The sequence below is a fragment of the Myxocyprinus asiaticus genome, chromosome 8 (genome assembly GCF_019703515.2).
Source record: "Myxocyprinus asiaticus isolate MX2 ecotype Aquarium Trade chromosome 8, UBuf_Myxa_2, whole genome shotgun sequence".
In the NCBI taxonomy this organism is placed as follows: Eukaryota; Metazoa; Chordata; class Actinopteri; order Cypriniformes; family Catostomidae; genus Myxocyprinus; species Myxocyprinus asiaticus.
The window spans coordinates 32231662-32254022 of NC_059351.1; the positions used below are offsets into that span (position 1 = coordinate 32231662).

The following is a 22361-nucleotide window of genomic DNA, read 5'->3' on the forward strand; positions in this document are numbered from 1 at the left end:
AGACCTCCAGAATTATGCAGTATTTGGCAAAGACCTTATAACTTTATTACCATTAGTTTTATCAACATGGGAAAGAGACCACTATACCAGTCGCACAGAGACCTCTTAAATGATATCAAACACATACAGTTGCATTCTTTGTTTTCATGGTATTTGTTATATTTTACATATAAATCTTGTGTCTTTGTGTTGGTCCAGAGCTGTTGAAGGGGAGAAGGGGGAGAGAGAAGAGGGGGCAGCAAGGTGATTTGCAATTTATCACACTGTGGTGATATTCAGGTGAAGATTTCAGCTTTGTAAAACAATGCAAAGGCGATCTGCAATTTATCACACGTGGTGATATACAGGAGTAGATTTCAGCTTTTGTGAGAGAGTTCTATGACATTGATTCTCGCAGAGTTCTTTGACTTTTACCGGAAATGGCGCCTTTTGGGTGTAGACATCCTGGTGCCAGCCTTACAGTTATAATAAATAAAATATTTTTGTACTTTGGTATCCATGTCTCCTGCCCTTTTGTTTTGAAACAACGAACCTGTGTGCCCTTTTCTATTTGTGATTGGGTTAGTATTTCCCTGTTAATTACAGGGTGGCATCGTCAGCTTATCTATTAGTTTTCCCTAAAATATTAGGATCAGCAGCATCCTCCCCCCTCTGCTGGTGCTACACCTCTATCCTCTACCACTGCACCCCCCACCCCCCCCAACTCCACTACACATGCATATTAAATATGCTAAGATTTGGGGGATCCTTTGTCCCAGAACTGCTTAAGTCTGTCATAAATACAGATTTTTCAATGATGGACAACCGACTCATGCATTATGTAAGTTTACAAAATGGCCTGCAACAAAGGCTTGTTGTGCCATTTTCTATCAGTATGCACATGTCAGATTACAACAACTACCTGCCATGTATGTTGCAGCAGTTTTACAGAATGCCTGTTCACATCTAAATGTTCAACCTGACATTGTATGCACTAGAGCTGACTGTAATACTACTCAGAAATGCAGTGTTCCAAGGGCATTTGTGATGGCAGTGGCTGTTACCCTGTCAGTGAATATGATATGTAGTCAGACTGGCAGCCTCTTAAAGCTAAACATGCAAGTTAACCATGCAAGCCAACAGTCTATTTCCTCTCCCAATGACTGCTGAATGATATGACATTGCATTACTTGCTACAAGGAAAGGGCTCAATCATCGTTAGGTTAAAAAATACACGTATCAGGTATACTGCAAACTACGATTAGTAGATTATGAGCCTTTAAGCTCAAGACACGTTCCACTTTCATCTGGAGAGGAATAGTTGTGTAGCAGGCTTTTTAGAATCCAGTGGAAATAACACACTGTTTTGAGGCTCATATACAGGCTTGTGGTTGCTTGAGAGAGGGTAGAGAGACAGGTTTTATGTAACAGAAAAAAGCCTTTAAGTTTGTTAAAATGCTTTGGATATTAAATGTCACATTTTAAAAGTCTAAGGAACAAGTTTATTATGGTGCTTGTAAACTGGCTTTGATCTCCCATAGGCAGGTCACAGAGATCAAAGTGCATAAATAGGCACTTGAGGTGTGTCCCAGCCCTGGAGTGTGTGGGTCGCAGCTGTCCTTAACTGTGTATTGTATAAGAGCACATGAGTGAATGTGTCTTGGGGTTTTCTTCAAACGGACAGATGGATGGACGGACAGACAGACAGACAGATAGATAGATGGACAACAAATTATATTAACATTGGATGGCTATATGGCACTAAGTTCTAAAGGATACTAGGAGTCTTTTTTTTTAAATTATTTATGAAGTCACCAAGTATTTTATTTTATTTTTTTATGTCATCTTGGACTACTGAGCCACCTTCTGCCGTGGATGCAGCATTATTCAAACGCAATCGTTTTCAGTTACCAATTTCATTGTATACATTCATTATTCACAGTCAGCCATCATTAATTTAATTCATGAGTTAAAATGTGCAATAACAGAGCGGTAACTGAGATTAAGTGCATTGTATTTGGCTGGTCATGTGATCTTAACATGGCTGCCCCCATGATGGGACCCTCCCCACTGAGCAAAGATACGTCCAAAAGACATCTTTTGGACGTCTTTGCTGCACGTTAAAAAGACGTCCCCTGAGGAGCCAGAATGAAAGTTTTTATGACGTCTTTTTATGCGTGTGTAATTTGAAAATTGCTGAGTCATATTCAATTTAACGAAAAAAAAAAAATCAAAACTTCACAGAACTTGACATTTCTCTGCAATAAATGACTTATTTGAAACAAAACTCAAAGTAAACACAGTTTAACGTGTTATTACATGAAAAAGAGTGTATTTTAAAATGATGTACACACTTACCTGAATAATCACAGAGATTAACTGCTTTCCTCAGGTGTGCCTCATTGTCATCAGCGTCTGAGGGGAGGGCTTAGAGTTCACGCGTCACCTATACTCTGAGCAGCGCATGCACAAGCGCATCCGCCATAGACAGCTATAATACAGCAACATTGGACAAACACACAACTGCAGTAAAAGTTTATCACATTTGCTAATGATTATTTCGGACGGCGTTGTATAGTTGCCTGTTGTAGCATATCAAGAACAACTGAAAAAGCATCAAATAATTCACAATAACAGAAATATGAATTTTATGCTGTACTACACCGCAACTGACATTGCTACTTCTGAACTGAATATATATATATATATGTCGATTTTCTGCACCTGTCCTGCACATCCACAGACATCCCAAAAAATTCCTAGCCAGACGTTCAAAAGTTGAACATCATATCTACGTCCAAGAGGGGTCGTAGTCAGACGTCCAGATACTGAACCTGATTTGCACATCGTGCAGACATACAGATATGGTCTTGGACCGACTGACGCAATATAGACATGATCTACACGTCTGGCTGACGTCTCATGTTTGCTGGGTCTCCATGTAGAATAAAACAGCTTTCTATAAGGGTACTGATATGACTGGAGTCATCATCTCATGTTAGTGCTCATGATTTTAAAAGCATGTTTCAAAATTACTGTTCATTAGAAGTGCACCTTTAATGCTGTACAAAAACAGCTCAAATGAAAGACTGCACAATCTAATGTCAGCTCTCTAACACAACATTTTATTCAGTAGCATTTGGGTACATTGACTTCATCTCATAGACACAGCAACTGTTTATTAGATCTTATGTAAATCTAAGATTAACAGTATTAGTGATGCATTTATGCACATAGTTATTGCACAGTAAACATACTTAACTGTAGTATTTGTAATCAAACCATGTAAAACCACAGATGGCTTCTCAAACATGGTTACATCAGACTAACTATGCTTTCTATTTCAGAATTTTGACAAATATTTTTTTCATAAAGAGTTAATGTTGATTTGATGACACTGGGAAGTGAAAATTACATTTATAAATATATCTTGTGTCTCCTACCCCCATCCTGTATTCTGTATACATGTGCTACGAACCACAGGGAAAATACAAGCCCACGAGCTGTCAGTCAAGGAATGCTCCGCCTTTTCTGTCGCTCGATTGGTCATGTCAGCAAGTGCGCTGCATATGATTGGTCGAAGTCGCTGTCTGTCAGTTTTCAAGCGTTTCCCTGCTTCCTTGCCGCTGAGCTATGTTTTGAGGGGAAATGGGTTCAGGTTTCTAGATGGAGACGGAAGGGGGTAGTTAATCATTTAAATGCCTCTCATATCTGGTAAATCTACATGAGAGGACCAGCATACAACCTCCAGGCTGTGCCATTGCTTCTGAAAAATTCGACCGGAAATCCTCCTGGATTCGTAAGACTGAAGTTTGAATCCTGTCCACTCCTCTCTTTGTTAACGTGCAATAGTCGCACCGGGACGGCCGTAATAAAGTAGACAATTGACATTTCCATTGACATGAATCGCTTAATATGTTAATGACATGCTGTTTACTGACCTTTTCTGATCTGACAAATATCTGGTTATCAGGTGATGGGTAACGGAGGGTCACAGTCTCGTTTGTGCGAACAAAGGAGACGTTAACTCGACCGAAACAGATCAATGTGCATATTTTCAACAGCGCGTTTTCCAAAAGGGAAGAGACTGGACTTTATATCTAGAAGAGGCCATAACTGTGGCTAGAAATAGGAAAACACACACAAGAAGATGGCAACAACAAAAGGTAAAGCTGGAATAAATAATGAAAGCAGTTCTGGTCGGGATAGTGGCAGGACAGTCGCAGGCATTCCCACGTTAACCGCAGGGGCCGCATCCCTGACCACCCACAGGACCTATAGTCTAGACGACCTGGACACTATTGCAACTGTTGGTAAGTAGGTCCTTCTAGATAAAATGAAAACAGTGTTTCAGCGAATAAATGAGATTCACAAGTCCCCAAATGTTCTTGGTTTATATTTTCAAATGATCCTAAATGTGTACACCCCCGTTGTGCCACTCGGAACCCTAAATTCTGTGGTATTTCAAGGTTTACAGAAGTTGTTGATTTAAGGCTTACCATTTATTGTTTTTCGCACCTGCATTCCAGTCTACATGATGCAATCCTTCATTATCACCCAGCGTGTTTTCATCAGCTGAATGGGAGACTAAACACTATTAAAGTGTGACGAGACTCGAGCTACACGTGCAAACCATTTGCACATCACAAGCCGATTAACTATTTAGCCTTTTCAGTGAATCGCACCTGCAAAATCCTAAAACTTTATTTCCAGGTTTAATTTATATTTTGAAAAGACTTGAAAAGATTTTTGAACCCCACTATGTGGGTTTATGTTTTCTCTTTTAATATTTTAATGTAATTCTGAGTGTGACCATGGTTTAAGGAGGTTGTACCTGTATGCTGGGTTGGAAATCTCAAGGGTTAATAGTGGTGTTTTCCTTATTACATCATGTGTTGTTCTGAAACAAAAAAGAAACAAATTAAATACGGAATGTAGGCTGTCATCCGCGCAGCCTGACCGAAGCCAAGCGGGCGTGTCATTAACCGAAAGTGAAGCGCTGCCGGCTCGTGATGCGCGAATGGCTGTTTGGTATACTGTAGTCTCGTAACATTTTAATTTTTTGTTTTGCCTCTCATTCAGCTCATGAAAACACGCTTCGTGATCATGAGGAAGGATTCCACCAGGATGTAGATTGGAATGCAGGTGCAGAACTTCATATAAATAAAATAGTCTACTCCTCTCTCGTCCTTGCTGGCCTGCCAGTGCTATAGGTTGCCGACCCCTGCTCTAAACTAACAGTTCTTAAAAGAATGGAGACGGAAAGTCAACATGCTCAGCTGCCCAAATTCTCTTTAAAACAAAACCCATGTAACATTTTACACACTGCTTTAATTGTTATATGTATAAAAGTATGTCATCTGTTGATTAAATCATTGTGCAGAATTTCACTTATTACTGCACAATACTAATGGTAAAATTAATGTGTAATTTCCTATTGCTAATTTGTCATTTATGATAGTTCTTTTGTTGTATTTAAAGTTTCATCCAATCAGAGTGCTAAATATGATGGTAATTTGTTCTTCCTCTCTGTCATGCCCCAGAAGACCTCAGTTTACTCACAGCTCTAACACATTTTAATTAGTTTAATTACACACCTTCCCTTGTACTCCCTTTAATGCTAGTGAATAGTGTGTGCGGGCAGGTTTAAGTGGTTTAGGAGGACTTTTTTTTAGGTTACAAACTGGTAATTATAAGGGTATTATGCTATAAATGTAGTTTATGAGGACTAGTGTCCCCTAATTCAAATCGCTTAAAAAACATACTAAACAATGTTTTATTGAAAATGTAAAAATGCAGAACGTTTTTTTGTGAGGGTTAGGTTTAGGGGTAGGGTTAGTGTTAGGGGATAGAATCTATAGTTCATACAGTATAAAAGTCATTATGTCTATGGAGAGTCCTCATAATGTTAGCTGCACCAACATGTGTGTATATATTAGTGCTGTGAATTTTAGTGCCTGATTTATTTTATTTTTGTGTATTGTTCATACTAAATTGTTTTAGATCTTCAAACGAGATATAACATAACACCAAGGCAATCTGAGTAAACACAAAATACAGTTTTCAAATATATATATATTTTTATTGAAGCAATAAAAAGTTATCCAACACCTATATCACCCTTGTGAAAAACGAACTGCCCCCTTAAACCTATTAGCTGGTTGTGCCACCTTTAGCAGCAGCAACAACTGCAACCAAACACTTCCGATAACTGGAGATCAGTCTTTCACAATGCTGTGGTGGAATTTTTGCCCACTCTTATTTGCAGAACTGCTTTAGTTCAGCCACATTGGAGGGTTTTCGAGCATGAACTGCCTGTTTAAGGTCCTGCTACAGCATCTCAATGGGGTTCAAGTAAGGACTTTGACTAGGCCACTCCAAAACTTTCATTTTGTTTCTTTTGAGCCATTCAGAGGTGGACTTACTCCTGTGCTTTGGGTCATTGTCTTGCTGCTTAATCCAGTTGCGCTAGAGCTAGGGCTGAGCAATATGGCAAAAAATAAAATAAAATAAAAAAAATTGCTAGATTTTTATCAAACTTATGGACGATTCACGATTAGATTTTTTCAACTTTTAAATGTAATCCAACATGATTCAAATTGTGTTCTTTATTAGAATGCAAGGCAACCTGGTTAGAGTAATCCAAGTTATTTTCATTATAGGAAACAAAGGTGTGCAAGAAAAATTTACAAATGCACCACAGTTTCAAGTTTCAAGTTTTATTGGTCACATACATAACCATACACAGTACGACATGTAGTGAAATTCTTGGTACGACTTTTCTCCCCACAGTTTTACAGTTTACGATAAAATATATATATATATATATATATATATATATATATATATATATAGATAGATAGATAGATAGATAGATAGATAGATAGATAAGGAGTAGAAATAGAAGTAAAAAAAAAACAATTAAAATACACAATAAAATAGGAGAAAGAAGAAATATACTGTATGTACAAAGTATGCGTATGAAAAAGTGCATAATGACAGATGTAGAGGTGATAGCAGCAACAGTTGACTGGCAATATGTACATGTGCAAGGTAAAGTGCAATTGTGCAGTATGTTGACCTGCAACAGGCTAATGTTATAGAGGTGATGTCGTAGATGTATAATAATGATATATAATAATATGATAACGTAGAGTGTATATTGCTTCAAGTGTGTGGTGTTGAATAGTGAACCTAGTCCTGGTGTTGTCCTTGGTTCAGGACACAGATGGCCTGTGGAAAGAAGCTCCTTCTCATTCTCTCCATTTTGGCCATCAGGGAGCGGAAGCGTTTCCCTGACCACAACAAAGAGAAGAGTCCATTATTAGGATGGCTGAGGTCTTTCATGATCTTCCTGGCTTTGGTCCAGCATTGTTTGTTGTAGATGGACTGCAGGTCAGGGAGTTTGATGTGGGTGATGCGCTCAGCTGATCGCACCACTCTTTGTAGAGCCAGTCTATCTTGTTTTGTACAGTTTCCAAACCAGGCTTTGATGTTTCTTGTCAGGATGCTCTCAATAATGCAGGTGTAAATGTTTTTTAGCACCATAGAGGGCAGTTTAAAGTCCTTTAAGCGCCTGAGATGGTAAAGACGCTGACGGGCCTTCTTCACCATGGTGTTAATGTGGCAGGTCCATGAAAGATCGTGTGAGATGTGTATGCTGAGATAACGGAAACTGTCCACTCTCTATATTGTGGCCCCGTTGATCATAATGGGGTGGTAGTTCCTCGCCTGCTTTGTGCTGAAGTCCACTATCAGCTCCTTTGTCTTGCTGATATTCAAAAGGAGGTTGTTCTCCTGGCACCAGTCCCCCGGGCCTTTGATCTCCTGCAGATAGGCCCTCTCGTCGCTATCAGAGATCAGGCCCACCACAACAGTGTTGTCAGCAAACTTGACAATGGTGATGGAGTTGGAAGTGGCCACACAGTCATAAGTGTACAATGAGTACAGCAGGGGGCTTAGATCACAACCCTGGGGGGGCTCCAGTGGGGGTGGGGGTGGGGGGGGTTGGGTGAGACATGTCTGACCACCATTACTGCTTGTCAGTCAGGAAGTTGGAGATCCACTGACGCAGAGATGGGCTAAATCCTAGGTCCTCCAACTGGTGAGTTTAGAGGGAATTATAGTATTAAAAGCTGAACTGTAATCAACAAACAGCATTTTAACATAATTTCCCTTCCTCTTGTCCAGATGATCTAGGACTGTGTGGAGGAGATGTGTGATGGCATCGTCTGTTGAGCGATTTGGACGGTAAGTGAACTGTAAGAGATCCAGGGTGTCAGGTAGTGAGGAGGTGATGAAGTCTTTGACCAGTCTTTCAAAGCACTTCATCACAATTGAGGTCAGTGCTACAGGACGATAGTCATTAAGGCAGGAAGGTTGGGGTTTCTTCGGGACAGGAACAATAACGGACTGTTTAAAGCAGGTTGGAATTACTGACTGTTCCAGGGAGAGGTTGAATATCTCTGTGAATACCAGTGCTAGCTGGTCAGTGCAGGCTCTGAGGACCTGACCTGATATTCCATCTGGTCCTGCTGCCTTCCTGATGTTCACTCACCAGAAAGCCTTTCTCACGTCGCACTCTGTGATGGTGAATGCGTTTCCAGCGTTAATGCTCTCTGCATACAAGCAGCCGTTATCATTATTGGCGCCGTCAGCACCGTTAGCGCAGTAAACTGCAGCCTCGAAGCGAGCGTAAAAGTGTTCAGCTCGTCTGCGAGAGAAGCATCAGCGTTCGCGATTTTGCGGGATGGTGTTTTATAGTCCGTTATTGTTCTCAGTCCCTGCCACAGGCTTCTAGAGCCACCTGTTGAAACTGTGACTCCCAATTTCTTCCTGTAGCGCCACTTTGCCTCCCTCACCGCTCTGCGGTGATGAGCCCCGCTTTATAGGCAGCGGTGCGGGATGATAGAGCGTTGCAGATGGATTTATCCACCCACGGCTTCTGGTTGGGAAACATCCTGATGGTGGTTTTGCAGACTGTATCATCTACCAGTTTCCCAATCAGTCCCATGACTGCTTCCATAAACACGTTGATGTCATCAGAGCTGCGCCGGAACATGTCCCAATCTACGTCATCTAGAGCGTCTTGCAGAGTGGCCACTGATTGGTAAGTCCAGCGCGTGACCTCCCTCTGAACCGGAGCTTCTTGTTTCAGCCTTTGTTTGTATTTGGGTATGAGGAAGATGGCAACATGGTCCGATTTCCCAAACGGTGGTAGAGACTTTGCTTTGTAGCTTTCTTTAAATGGGGTGTAACAATGATCTAGAGTCCTGTTGCCTCTAGTAGGGCAGGTAATGTGTTGGTGGAAGTTTGGCGCTGCGCGTTTTAGGTTGGCGCTGTTAAAGTCCCCCATCACAATGAGCGCAGCGCCACAGTGATGAGTCTGATGAACAACGAGAGACTCATGTAGTTCACATAAGGCAGTGTCCGTGTTCGCCTGAGGTGGTATATAAATGGCACTTACCATGATCGAGGTGAATTCTCGAGGAAGGTAGAAAGGGAGACATTTGATGGTCAGAAGCTCCAGGTTGGGTGTGCAGGAACGTGTGAGAGGAACAATGCACGTGCTGTCCCACCAGCTGTTGTTAACCATCAGACATACACCACCTCCCCTTGACTTCCCTGACTCCATTGTTCTGTCCATGCGATAAACCAAAAAGAACTCGGCCGGCTGGATGGCGTGGTCCGGAATCGCTGGGTTCAGCCATGTCTCAGTGAAGCAGAGGAGGTTGCAGTTTCTAAGGTCCCTTTGGAACTTAACCCTGGCCCTGAGGTCATCCAGCTTGTTCTCCAGTGACTGAACGTTGGCTAGCAGAATACTAGACAAAGGAGTGCGGTGAGCGCGAGTCCTCAGTCTGTTCCTGACGCCGGCTCGTTTCCCTCGGGGCCGCCGTTTCGGTCACGTCCTTTGTCCTTCTTACAATCTCACTTGGCCAGCATGGGTCTGGTGTTAAAAATGATGGGTGAGTAAGTTGTAGACCAATAGAGATAAGAGTATGTCTGTCGTAGTTGATAGTAACCATGGTGAGAAGTAAGAAAGATTAAAATAATTTAAAGTGCAAGAGAAAAAAGCAAAAAAAAGCAAACTGTGGTCGGAGCAATCGAGACGGTGCCATCAGAGTAATCTAAGGGGGAAGTTGTCGACAGAGTGTAAATGTAAAATCAGTTAAAATCTAATAAACCCAGATGTTCAGAAATAATAGAATAAGAAAACTGAAAAGTAATTCTTTGCCAGTGTAGGTATTAATTTGATCTAAACCAAGTCTATCTAGAAAGTTATCTATAAATCATTATCTATAAATTATCAAGTTTATCTAGAAAGTACTCATTGTATATCAAACAATTTGTGTATATATTCATAAACCTCTGCAGATAGAGACGCGCTCTCTAGCGGATCACACGGAGCAGTGCAGCAATATGAAATTATTTATCATTACAATTCAACTAGCAAAGTTTGTCAAAATGATCGCTCGCCAAATGTTGGCTATAGATGCAGTACACCTGAAGCATGTCACAGAAGAAAGCAATAATTAGCGATCTATCTGAATCATGGCAAAAGGAGCGGCGGACGTTTGATTCTCCCATATATAGCCTCTCCATGATTTGAAATGAAGCACCCATAACTGTCACATAACTAACCCTTTTTATGGGTGAAAAGAAAGGAGACCGTTCATCAACATGCGCATGCCGAGGCCAGTTATGGTCTTAAGCCGGTGTATACCTGCATAATGGATGAAGCTGAGCTACAATCACACTGTGTACAATTCTACTGGGAATATTACCACTGTCTTTTATATCAGTCTCTGTGTTGTTAACCTGTCACGTTCATTTGGAGCGCGCCACACACGTGCAGCTAATCAGATCGGGAGCGGCATTAACACAAGTGCTATGAATTATTTTTCTCTTCCTTATTCAGCCTTTGGTAGATTTACAACATATCTAACTTTAGTGTTTGCAATATTTCTTTGCAAAATTTCGACTTCTCGATTAAAAAAAAAAATACAAAATCGTATTAAAACGCAAATTCAGATTAATCGGAAAAATCTGAAAAATCGCGCAGCCCTAGCTAGAGCTTCAGCTCACGGACTGATGACCAGATGTTCTCCTTTAAGATTTTCTGGTGGAGAGCAGAATTCATGGTTCCCTCAATTATTGCAAGTCGCCCTGGCCCTGAAGCAGCAAAGCATCCCCACACCATCACACTACCACCACCATGCTTGACCGTAGGTATGATGTTCTTTTTGTGGAACTCTGTGTTTGATTTACGCCAGATGTAACGGGACTCCTGTCTTCCAAACAGTTCCACTTTTGACTCATCAGTCCACAGAACATTCTCCCAAAAAGGTTTAAGTATCATTAAGGTGTGTTTTGGCAAAATTCAGACGAGCATTAATGTTCTTCAGGGTTAGCAGTGGTTTTCGCCTCGCCACTCTTCCATGGATGGCATTTTTGGCCATTGTCTTTCTGATAGTGGAGTCATGAACAGTGACCTTTATTGATGTGAGAGAGGCCTGCAGTTCCTTGGGTGTTGCCCTTGGCTTTTTTTTTTACTTCCTGGATGAGTTGTCGCTGTGCTCTTGGAGGAATTTTGGAAGGTCAGCTACTTCTGGGAAGGTTCACTACTGTGCCAAGTTTTCTCCATTTGGAGATAATGGCTCTCACTGTGGTTCTTTGGAGTCCCAGAGCCTTTGAAATAGCTTTGTAACCCTTCCCAGACTGATGTATTTCAGTCACCTTCATTTCTGGACTTTCTTTCAACCTTGGACTAGTGTGCTACTGGGTATGACCTTTTAGCCAACTTCATGCTGCTGAAAAAGTTCTATATAGGTGTTGATTTGATTGAACAGGGCTGGCAGTAATCGGGCCTGGGTGTGTCTAGTCCAGCTGAACCCCATTATGAATGCAGTTTCATAGATTAAAAAATTTAGGATGAGATATACACAAAAACAGAAGAAATCTGTTTTCACAGCACTATATAATATATATATACACACACTATATGGCCAAAAGTTTGTGGACACCATATGTGCTTGATGAACATTTGATTTCAAAACTTAAGGCATAAATTTCCCCCTTTGCTGTAATAACAGATTCCACTCTTTTGGGAAGGCTTTCCACTATGCTGTATGTAGTAACATGGCTGCAGGGATTTGCTCTCATTCAGACACAAGGCTATCAGTGAGGTTAGGAACTGATGTTGGTCGATGGGGCCTGACTTACAGTTGCTGTTCCAGTTCACCCCAAAAGTGATCAGTGGGGTTCAGGTCTGGGCTTTGTGCAGGCCAGTCAATTTCTTCCACGCCAGACACAGTAAACCATTTCTTTATGGACCTCACTTTGTTCACAGGGGCATTGTCATTCTGGAACAGAAAAGGGCTATCCCCAAACAGTTGCCACAAATTTGGAAGCACACAAAGCCCAAGCCATTACATAAAGAAACATTAAGATTTTTCTTTACTGGATTTAATGGAGTAACCAAATGTTAATTAGAAGGGGGTGTCCACAAACTTTTGGCCATATAGTGTATGTATGTATATATAGTATATATATATATATATATATATATATATATATATATATATATATATATATAGTGGGATTGGCTGGCAGTGAACAGGCAGATAAAGCGGCTAAGGAAGCACTTCAGTTGGAAATGACAGAATGTAATATACCAGCATCTGACGTTAAACCCATATTGAATCTGTACATTCACAACAAATGGCAAATGGTTTGGAATGAATGTATATGTATAACAAACTACATGAGGTGAACCCAGTACTAAATCAAGGAGTTTGTTATTATTTTGAAAATAGATATGACCAGGTCGTATATACGAGATGTCGAATTGGTCACTCAAGACTCACTCATTCATACTAATTGAAAGGGGAAGAGAAACCTGTTTGTGATTCATGTAAGAAATGCTTTAAGGTAAAACATATTTTAATAGAATGTCCATTTCTAAATGATATTAGACAACTTTTTTATTCAGAAAATATATTAATGGATATTTTTAAAAAGGTTTCTCCTGGAATAATTTTAGAATTTCTATCATATATTAAACTGAAATATTCTATATAATTGTTATTATGACTATTGTTATTATTGTTATATATGTATATTTTTGTATAGTGATTGTTTTTAAGACAAAATTGTTAAATTATTGTAAACAATGTTTCAGTTGAAATACTCTTTTTTTTTTGCCATGAATATAGCCATTGCTGCTGATATGGCATCAAATTATAAATAAATAAATAAACATATATATATATATATATATATATATATATATATATATATATATATATATATATATATATATACATAAGCAATATCACACGAGCAAGAGTGCGATATGGCCTTACATCAGCAGTGCTGATATAGGGCCATATAGCACGGTTGCGAGTGTGATATTACTTATATACAACAGTTCAATGAACAAGTAAATTAAAAAAAAAGTAGGAAAGTCATAAAAAACGCATTTGTGCATGGAACTGCTTTCTTACGCAACGAGTAAGAATCTGCCATTGCTGGTTCAAACCAAATTATGCATCCAAGCCTCTTAAAAACGTCACTTTAGAACTAGTATCATGGCTCAGGCTGTTTCTAACGTGTTATTGGAGAAACAAGGATGTGTGTGTGTGTGTGTGAGAGAGAGAGAGAAAGAGAGAGAGTGCGATCACTTGTTGATGATGCTGTAGTCTGTTAGTCAGTTGTCTGAAGATAATTCATCCTATTTTCTCAGTGGAGGTAGCTGGTGTGCAAGAGTCTTTCACTACCGCAATCTCCGCCGCCATTTTGAACTGTATTTTCTCTCTCTCTTACTCCGGTAAGAGGTAAGCGCCTTGAGTTTGTGTAATTAATCAGTCCCTTGTGTCTCTCAGCTGTGATGAGCCTATTTCCTAGCTTTAGTAGTGTAGTAGTAATACGAGCAGAGTGCTGTTGTATGTAAACGTTGACTGACGCTGACTCCGTGTCACCAACTGGCTCATATTACACACAAAAATTGTCTTTTTCCTCCACCTGCTGGCTAAAATATGTAATGTCACAAAATTAAATGCAAAGAGACAGATAGCTCTTAACACATCTGCACTGCCAGGGCTCCAGACTGCAACTAAAATGGTTGCATATGCACCAAAAATAATTGATTGCAACAATAATTTAAAATCTAGTCGCCACTGGTGACAGCCAGGTTGTTTGCGTTCATATGCGGTTTCATCAGATATCATCTTGTGAGTTATTGAAAACATCTTTAGAGCGCATGCCACCAGTATGTCTCGAGCCGCTTTTCACAGTTTTGTTTCTGATGAGATCGCTGCATTGCACTCAACAACAAACCAGAGCGAGAGAGTGAACAAATGACTCTTTTGAACTGGATCTTTTTCATGAATCACCCGAAAAGAACTGCAGGTTTGAACTCAGGAGCTCAGGTTAGCAGTTTGAATCAGACTCACTTTTTCAGTGAATCAACCGTCAGTGAGCTCACCACTAGTAGTACAGACATTTCAAATTAAGAGTCCCATGTATATTTCGGGCTTCTTTATAATTAAAAGTTCCGTATTGTGTACCACTTTTTTCTTCTGGTAATTATTGATTGTGATTGGAGTAGCACAATAAACTGCATCTGGGATTTCATTCAATTTGCACTCTTGTAGTCTCTGTGTCTGGGGCCATCCGGTAACAGTAAAGAAAGACTAAGGCAATATTTTAAAACAATTAAAATGTTTTATATATATATATATATATATATATATATATATATATATATATATATATATATATATATATATATATATATCGTAGACAAAAATATAATTGTGCTACCATATTAATTTATTTCATTATAAAACTAAAATGTAATAAAAAAATAAAAATAAAAGTTTTTTAAATTGATGACTTAGATGGGAACTTCAATACTGTTTAAAAAGCATCCCTGGGTGATACCTCAAGAAGTTTGTTGAGAAAATGTCAAGAGTACATGTCTGCAAATTCTAGGCAAAGGGTGACTACTTTGAAGATGCTAAAATATAACCCAGTTTTGATTTATTTTGGATTTTGTTTAGTCACAACATAATTCCCATAGTTCCATTTATGTTATTCCATAGTTTTGATGACTTTACAATCATTCTAAAATGTGAAAAAAAAAAAGATATATATATAATAAAGAATGAGTAAGTGTTTCAAAACTTTTGACCGGTAGTGTTCTTTTTATTAAACCATGGATGAATGGGTTATCAGCTGACTTCCTTTTCTTCGGCTTCCTATCTTGTTTCTGAACAGCAATCTAAATTGAGAAGATCTATGATTTGGCTACTATAAACAGCCATTTGGCTCTTTTTAGTCTGGAGCCCTGACTGCTCTTACACTTTAATTTAGAACGGCACGAACACAAGTGGAGTGATACACACAGTGAAGCGTCCGAGTGCTGATGGTGCGAGACCATCAGTACTCATGGAACTACTCTCGTCCAATCAGATTCGAGGACCGGAACTAAACTTCAACTGTGTGTATATATATATATATATATATATATATATATATATATATATATATATATATATAAACAGTTGAAGTCAGAAGTTTACATACACCTTAGCCAAATACATTTAAACTCAGTTTTTCACAATTCCTGACATTTAGGGTACGTTTACACGACAACGATGTAATAAAAACCGAAACGTTTTTCCTTTGCGTTTTTGAAAAGTTACGCATACAGACGACAATGTTGTCAAAACGATCCCCGTTCACACGGATCTGCGAAAACAACTAAAAACACTGTATTATGGATGCCAGGCCAGTAGTTGGCGATGTCACTTTGTAAAGAAACACTACACAGAGCAGTGAATACTAGTGATGGGAAGATCGGATCATTTTACTGACTTGAATTTTGAGTCTCGTTCAGCAAAATGAACGAATCTTTATTCAAGTCATTTCATCATTTGAGCAGAATTAAATTAAAATTTTACATTTTCAATAGCCAAAACCCCCCAACACATCTACTTATGCAAACTTTGATTATAGTCCCAATAAGTAAAAAATGATAATGCAGCCAAGGACAAATTATGAGAAACAGAAAGATTATTTCACCTCTGGACTCTTGTCCGAGTCGTTTGTTATTTTGTCTCATGACAGCCGTATGTGCATAGCGTATACGGCTGTCACGTGACAATAGAATGAACGACTCTGACCAAAAGTGTTGAAAGGTGAACTAATAATTTCTGTTTCCTGTACAGTGCCTATATGCCTATATTTTCACGTAACAAACGAACGGAGGTTGCGCAATGCACATGCGCGGCCAACATAAAATTAATGAATCACTCTCTGAGACTACTCGTTCTACTGAGTCACATAAAAGATTCGTTCAAAATGAATGAATCTTTCATGAACGACTCATTACTAGTGAATACAAACAATGAAGATGGCGAAAACAGAGCAATTTTGTCTGGACGGACGATGAGGTTGCTTTATTACTACAAGTGACTCCGGACTATAAAGCACGCCACCTTTTTAAGGACTCCAACTGGTGATCTCATGTTGGTCTGTTCACCCTGGAGGTAAGGACAAAGTTTTCGAAGTTCATGCCTATAGACTAAACACGTAATACGCATGTGCATGACGTCATCGTTTTCATAAACTTGCACTTTGAAACCCGTTTTCAAAAGTTTGCGTTTTCAGGCCCCAAAATGCCGTTGTCGTGTAAACGAACAGCCAAAACGCATAAAAAGTTTTCCGTTTTTAGTTGAAAACGTTGTCATATAACCGGCCCCTAAATCGTAGAAAACATTCCCTGTCTTAGGTAAGTTAGGAACACTACTTTATTTTAAGAATGTGAAATGTCAGAATAATAGTAGAGAGAATTATTTATTTCAGCATTTATTTCTTCCATCACATTCCCAGTGAGTCAGAAGTTTACATACACTTTGTTTAACTTGGGTCAAATGTTTTGGGTAGCCTTCCACAAGCTTCAGGTTTGTAGGCCTCCTTGCTCGCACACGCTTTTTCAGTTCTGCTCACAAATTGTCTGTCGAGGTCAGGGCTTTGTGATGGCCACTCGAATACCTTGACTTTGTTGTCCTTAAGCCATTTTGCTACAACTTTGGAGGTATACTTGGGGTCATTGTCCATTTGGAAGACCCATTTGTAACCGAGCTTTAACTTCCTGGCTGATGTCTTAAGATGTTGCTTCAATATATCCACATAATTTTCCTTCCTCATGATGCCATCTATTTTGTGAAGTACACCAGTCCCTCCTGCAGCAAAGCACCCCCACTACACGATGCTGCCAAACCCATGCTTCACGGTTGGGGTGGTGTTCTTCGGCTTGCAAGCCTCACCTTTTTTCCTCCAAACATAACAATGGTCATTATGGCCAAACAGTTCAATTTTTGTTTCATCAGACCAGAGGACATTTCTCCAAAAAGTAAGATCTTTGTCCCCATGTGCACTTGCAAACTGTAGTCTGGCTTTTTTATGGTGGTTTTGGAGCAGTGGCTTCTTCCTTGCTGAGCAGCCTTTCAGGTTATGTCGATATAGGACTCGTTATAATGTGGATATAGATACTTGTCTACCTGTTTCCTCCAGCATCTTCACAAGGTCCTTTGCTGTTTACTCCCAAGGATGAACCAGACTTGTGGAGGTCCACAATTTTTTTCTGAGGTCTTGGCTGATTTCTTTTGATTTTCCTATGATGTCAAGCAAAGAGGCACTGAGTTTGAAGGTAGGCCTTAAAATACATCCACAGGTACACCTCCAGTTGACTCCAATCAGCCTATCAGAAGCTAAATTAGACTTGACATAATTTTCTGGAATTTTCCAAGCTGCTTAAAGGCACAGTTAACATAGTGAATGTAAACTTCTTACCCACTGGAATTGTGATGTAGTCAATTAAAAGTGAAACAATCTGTCTGGAAACAATAGTTGGAAATATTACTCATGTCATGCACAAAGTAGATGTCCTAAACGACTTTCCAAAACTATATTTTGCTAATATGAAATCTGTGGAGTGGTTAAAAAATTAGTTTTAATGACTTCAACCTAAGTGTATGTAAACTTCTGACTTCAACTGTGTGTGTGTGTGTATATATATATATATATATATATATATATATATATATATACACTATATTGTGAACATATTTCTTGCATATCGGTCCATAGGAGGGAACAAAATGAATTTATTCACACAAATTCATTACCCTTCTGAAGCAGCTAAACTGGGTCCTTGGAGGAAAGGTAACAAAACGTCAACATTAAGCCCTCAACAACCCACAATAAGTGATGTATTTGCCTGACCAGTAGCCCATGATGGAGACAATGCATGGATGAAGGTTCTTTGTCAAAGAAATGTTGCCCTTCACAACTGTTGAAAAGCCATCTTTCATAAAGTTGAACAGCACAATTTGATTGCTTCATTTTTTCAGTTTCTTTAGAATTTGTAGTTAAAATTAAAAAAAAAATAAAGTTAAAAATTTGAAATCAAGCTACCTTGCGTTATTGTGTAGGCTATTGCTTAACGAAAATTACTCCATAGTACCACTTAGCATCCAATCAGCAGTAATACCGGTGTTAGTTGGTTTACAACTAGTTGACTAGTTGGTTTACAACTTTACAACAACATACACACCGCATGGTGTGAAAATTATGATATCGTGGCAAGTCTACCATAGCCTTTCTGTCAGCTCGAACCAGTCTGGCCATTCTCCATTGACCTCTCTCGTCAACAAGGCAGTTTCGTTCACAGAACTGCCGCTCACTGGTTGTTTTTTGTTTTTCACACCATTCTCTATACACTCTAGAGAATGTTGCACGTGCAGATCCCAGGAGATCAGCAGTTACAGAAATACTCAATCCTGCCCGCCTGGCACCAACAATCATGCCACGGTCTAAATCACTGATATCACATTTTTCCCCATTCTGATGGTTGATGTGAACATTAACTGAAGCTCCTGACCCATATCTCAATGATTTTATACATTACACTGCTGCCACACAATTGGCTGATTAGATAATCGCATGAATAAGTAGATGTACAGGTGTACCTAATAAAGTGGCCGGTGAGTGAATATAATGTACAAAATGTATCATTTTATATTTTAAGACAGGCCCTATTATGTTTCTTGAATTGCATGGCAACAGCATGTTTTTTTTTTCTTTATGTGCATCAGTCTCTTTCTGGTTCTCTTTAGCACCATGTGATTTCAGGCAGAAACTGAGAGGGTTATTGCTCATGCCACATAACAAACATCTTGACTAAGAGAACAACCTATATCATAAACAACAGGACCAAGGTGACATTGAAAAACACCACTTTGTCAGTTCAGATTAGCACTGGCGATGTTTAGCCCAAAGTGATGGCAGTGTTCCGTTCCATACATCTTGAATACGAGTTTATGACCTAATCATGGTGATCCACATTACATATAAAGTTAGTCCAGCTATTCTTCTTAAGGCCTGATTTATTAGTAGATTTGTTGACGTTATCTGCCTCTTTTAGTTGGTCCGTGTGAAACCGAAAGGACAGCTCATTGTTTAAAGGCCTCAGGGTGAGGAGGAAAGCAAATCAGTTCTGGAAAACAACCTGGTCAGGTCTGAATTGGTACACAAACATTTTGTACAAGTTTCAGCATGTTAAAAATTCCCTCCACTAGTGCTTATATTACAAAAACTAAATGGAAACATTTCTGTTAACTGAAAAGGAAAATAGATGACAGACGGTTGAATTATTGAAAAATAATGTACACCCTGAGGTGGTTATGCGGCCACAATGCAAAAATAATGCACACCCCGAGGTGGTAATGCGGCCATAACCCACAAATAATGCACACCCGAGGTGGTAATGTGGCCACGACGCACAGCTGAGTATTTATATATTTTTTTTCAATAATTTAGAACTAGCACAGAGGTTTGCGCTGCCTTTCAGCATTGGAATAACAAGGTAGTGTGCGTGTGTGTGTGTGTTTGTGTGAGAGAGAAAGAAAACGGAGAGAACATTTGTGGAATTATCTGTGTTTGATGTGGCTCTTGTCAGCAATAACACTGCTTCAGATAACCAAGATGTAAGTTTAAGTATACTTCTCAACAGCAGCGAGTGTTGGTGTTCTTGTATATAGCTTTTCCATTGCTAAACAACTGTTTACAACACCACTGAGTCACAGGGGTGCAATGACTTTGCTCCCGAGCATGTGTGAGTGTCCGTGTGTTAGACTTTGTGTGAGAGCAGAGAGGAAGGATGGGGAGCGCGAGCGTGAGGGTGCTTTTTCACTACGGAAGGCTGATTAGGACAAAATACATTGAAACACATAAATTAAAAGTTATTTGGGATAATATAGAAACTGTTGTATAGATTAATGGGGCTTTTCCACTGCACGGTATGGCTCGACTTGACTGGACTCTGCTTGTTTTGTTATGCCCCCTTTAAAATCGGCATATAAGACGGCCTCTGTAGCACCCCCATTTTCACCCACAGTCACCAAAATTGATACATATATAATTCTCATCAAGCCGGACAACTTTCATTATTATAGTTATTAGCTCCGCCCAACAGGAAGTTGGCCATTTTGGATTTTTTAAATATGGCAGTCTCTGAACTTTTAAATACTCCTCCTAGGGGATTCATGAGACTGTCACCACATTTAGAAAATATTATGGCAATACATTAAAAATGCTAAATTGTGAAAAGATTTTTGATATATCGAATGGTGTGCCATGGTGAGGCATTCAATTAATGGTGAAAAATGGGAAACAGGAAGTGTCTCTTATCTTCTGTGTGCAATGTGTGATTTAGATCAAATGTATGTTTAGTCTTGGTGCTAATCACATGGATGTGACTATTTTGGGTCACGGTCATAACGCCACCACCTGGCAGCAGGAAGTGTGGCTCTTACAACAGACTTTAAAATAGTCCTCTTATATTTACCCAAATTGCTTCAGAATTGTTTATAATGATGTCAAATGCCAAATGCTTGTCTCCACCTTGTAGTGGAAATGGACCCATGGCGCTTGGGCCCGTCATCGCTGCTTGCAGCTATATTAATAATAATAATCCTTTGAAAAATAATAGGGCCTCTGCACTTTCAGTGCTTTGGCACTAATAATTCTTATTCAAAATAACATCTCTTACAAAGGGTGCCCATTTGTTTATTTCAATCACATTTGTCATTTCATAACATCTCAAGTATTCTATAAACAAATTAATTTCCACTGTGATTGGATCAGTCAATGTGAGCCCATTTTGAACATTGTTCATAACAAATCTGTTCGCCTCACTTTAGAAAAAACAATGTGTTTTATAGGGACCTTTAACCTCGGGGGCTTTTCACCCCAAATACTATCCTTTCACGTGTTGGACAGTTATTGAAAAAAAACAAAAAAATAAACGTTTGATTTAAGCACCTTGAACAAACTGAAAATAACAAATATTTTGTCTCAAAATAAATATGAAAATTTCAGGGATTTTCATTAGCTACATAAATTTGCAATATCTTAAAAATGATTAAAAATTAGATAAAATAGCCTCAAAATCAACCTTTAGACATAACACGCTGTGATCTCATGGATCAGGAAAATTTTGCAGTGCAGAGTGACAAACATGTGTTTAGGAAAGTCCTGTGGCAGTTTTTGTTGCTATTTAGTGTTTTGGGAGAAAATCAAATCAAATGTGTCTTTTACCCAAGGGGGCCTTTAGCCCCATTGAAACAGTATTAAACATTATAAGACTTTGGCAGCCCTAAAATAAAAAAACTAAATATACTAAAAAAAAAAAATAATAAAAAAAAAAATATTATATATATATATATATATATATATATATATATATATATATATATATATATATATATATATACACATATATATATATATATATATATATATATATATATATAAAATCAAGCAATAACTAAATTGAAAGGACAAATAAGTAAAAAAATAATAATAAAAGAAAGGACAAATTAAAAAAAAAGTCTCTATGAAAAACTAAATGCAAAATTAAAAAAATATAATAACCTGTCCCTAGCCAGAGTTCTCTGGACTTACATAGTCAGCAGTCAAAATATTTTTCATTATTGTCTTTTGATTGTGGCATAGTTTGTGCATGTGGTATAGTTAGTCAGATGACTTTCTTACAACCTTGAGTGGTTTCAGTTTCACAAGAATAAACTTGCCATTTTGGATTCCTGTTTAGAGCAAGCTAGAGCATGCTGACAACAGTAAAGGTCATGCTCAGTCCAGTGGCATTGAAACCTTTCCTGTTGTTAGTTTTGTATATTATCAAGCTTCTCTAGAGTTTAAAATGTGTTTATGTGTACACCTAAATTCAAATTAAAATTATTCTGCTGACTTTTTCCTGCATTTTTGCTCTGATTTTTAGGCGTATTCTGTGGAAT

General features: G+C 38.8%; 1 protein-coding gene across 5 annotated transcripts in view; it reads left to right on the top strand.

Annotated features, from left to right (window-relative positions):
* The first annotated feature begins 3389 nt into the window (after positions 1-3389).
* Positions 3390-22361, top strand: part of LOC127445362 (cAMP-dependent protein kinase catalytic subunit PRKX-like) — a 119361-nt gene continuing 100389 nt past the window's right edge. For 2 of the 5 annotated variants that reach the window (XR_007897981.1, XR_007897980.1), the window contains exon 1: positions 3391-4292. Coding sequence is in view for 2 of the 5 variants with exons in the window: in XM_051705395.1 (XP_051561355.1) it covers positions 4130-4292 (163 nt within the window). In the remaining 3 variants the exon portion in view is untranslated. Of the gene's footprint in view, positions 4293-22361 lie in introns of all 5 variants that reach the window. The other 3 variants (XM_051705395.1, XR_007897979.1, XM_051705394.1) reach the window with 3 other exon arrangements.